The sequence below is a fragment of the Notechis scutatus genome, chromosome 2 (assembly GCF_049901735.1).
Source record: "Notechis scutatus isolate UNSWTSFEM ecotype Mainland chromosome 2, rNotScu1.2, whole genome shotgun sequence".
Lineage (NCBI taxonomy): Eukaryota > Metazoa > Chordata > Lepidosauria > Squamata > Elapidae > Notechis > Notechis scutatus.
The window spans coordinates 202,415,268-202,416,743 of NC_142010.1; the positions used below are offsets into that span (position 1 = coordinate 202,415,268).

The following is a 1,476-nucleotide window of genomic DNA, read 5'->3' on the forward strand; positions in this document are numbered from 1 at the left end:
CGACGTGAGGGGCAAGCGGACGGCGAGAGCGCCACCAGTGTTGCGCACGCGGACTGGGCAGGAGGAGAAGTTGCGAAGGGTCCGCCGACTGGGAAATGCCGGCTGAATGTGCCGAAGAGCCAGCAGTTCTCCTTGAGAAGCGGCGACAGATCCTCCTGCCCCTCTCCTGATGTGGTGAAGGGCCCTTTCTGGTCCTAGGGCGCGGTCCTTCTGGGCGGGGGCAGCCGGAGGGAGGGTAGGAATGTGCCATGCCTCGGCCGGGCAAGAGCTCGTACAGTGATCAGAAGCCTCCTTATTCTTACATCTCGCTGACCGCCATGGCCATCCAGCACTCGAGCGAGAAGATGCTCCCCCTGAGCGACATCTACAAGTTCATCATGGAGCGCTTCCCTTACTACCGCGAGCACACGCAGCGCTGGCAAAACTCGCTGCGCCACAACCTCTCCTTCAACGACTGCTTCATTAAGATCCCGAGGCGGCCCGACCAGCCCGGCAAAGGCAGTTTCTGGGCGCTGCACCCGGACTGCGGGGACATGTTCGAGAACGGCAGCTTCCTCAGGCGCAGAAAGCGCTTCAAGGTGCCGCGGCCGGAGCCCCACATGCCAGCAGCGGCAGGCAAAGCAGGGGGGATGCTGCACCCCCACCTGAGCCACTATTTCCACCCTCATCACCCGCCGCCGCCGCCGCCTCCTCCCCTGCAGCCTCCAGCGGCAACCAAAGGACATCCAGACTCAGCGGCGGCCGTGGCGGCGGCGGCGGCGGCGGCCGTAGGAAGGCTGCCTCAGTTCCAGCCTTACAGCCCGGCTCCTGGCTTCAAGCATCCCTTCGCCATCGAGAACCTCATTGGCCGAGACTACAAAGGAGTGATTCAGGGCGGTGGGTTGCCCCTGGCTTCCGTAATGCACCACCTGGGCTACCCAATGGCCGGTCAACAGATCAGCACCATGGTCAGCTCGGTGTGGCCCCACGTGGGCATGATTGAGCCCGCAGGTGGCATTCCCCTTTCGCCAGGAGAATACGGACCTTTCGGGATGCCGGTCAAGACCATCTGTCACCCATCGACACAGACACTGCCTGCCATCCCTGTGCCAATCAAGCCCACCCCGTCCATTGCACCATCCACTGCCATCTCTGCCCTGACAGTCAATCCTGTCACACAGCAGCTCTGTCAGACAACGTCTCCCAGTGCCTCCTCTTCCCTTCTTGAACAGATTCCGCCAAATCCCTCCAATGGCAAAATCTCCCTACATTCTGCCTTGGTACATTCATAGAATGGAAGATGGAGAAGTATGGCTCTTGACACAATCCTACTATCCTCTAAGATATAAGCCCAGGGCAAAGATTGGTCTGGGCCTGCTGAGTGTCTTTGGAAAGAACATTTTGTATTATTATAATTACGATTATCATGTATTTTGTCTGTTGTAAAATCAAAGTGTTCAGAGCCAGGTCCAGGTAAGAATTTCTGTGTTCGATGTT

General features: G+C 58.6%; 1 protein-coding gene across 1 annotated transcript; it reads left to right on the top strand.

Moving 5' to 3' along the window:
• Positions 1 to 248: 248 nt before the first annotated feature.
• FOXB2 (forkhead box B2) lies at positions 249 to 1,271 on the top strand. Its single transcript, XM_026691510.2, has one exon. It carries the CDS (start codon positions 249 to 251, stop codon positions 1,269 to 1,271), a length of 1,023 nt encoding a protein of 340 aa, XP_026547295.2.
• The last annotated feature ends 205 nt before the right edge of the window (positions 1,272 to 1,476 follow it).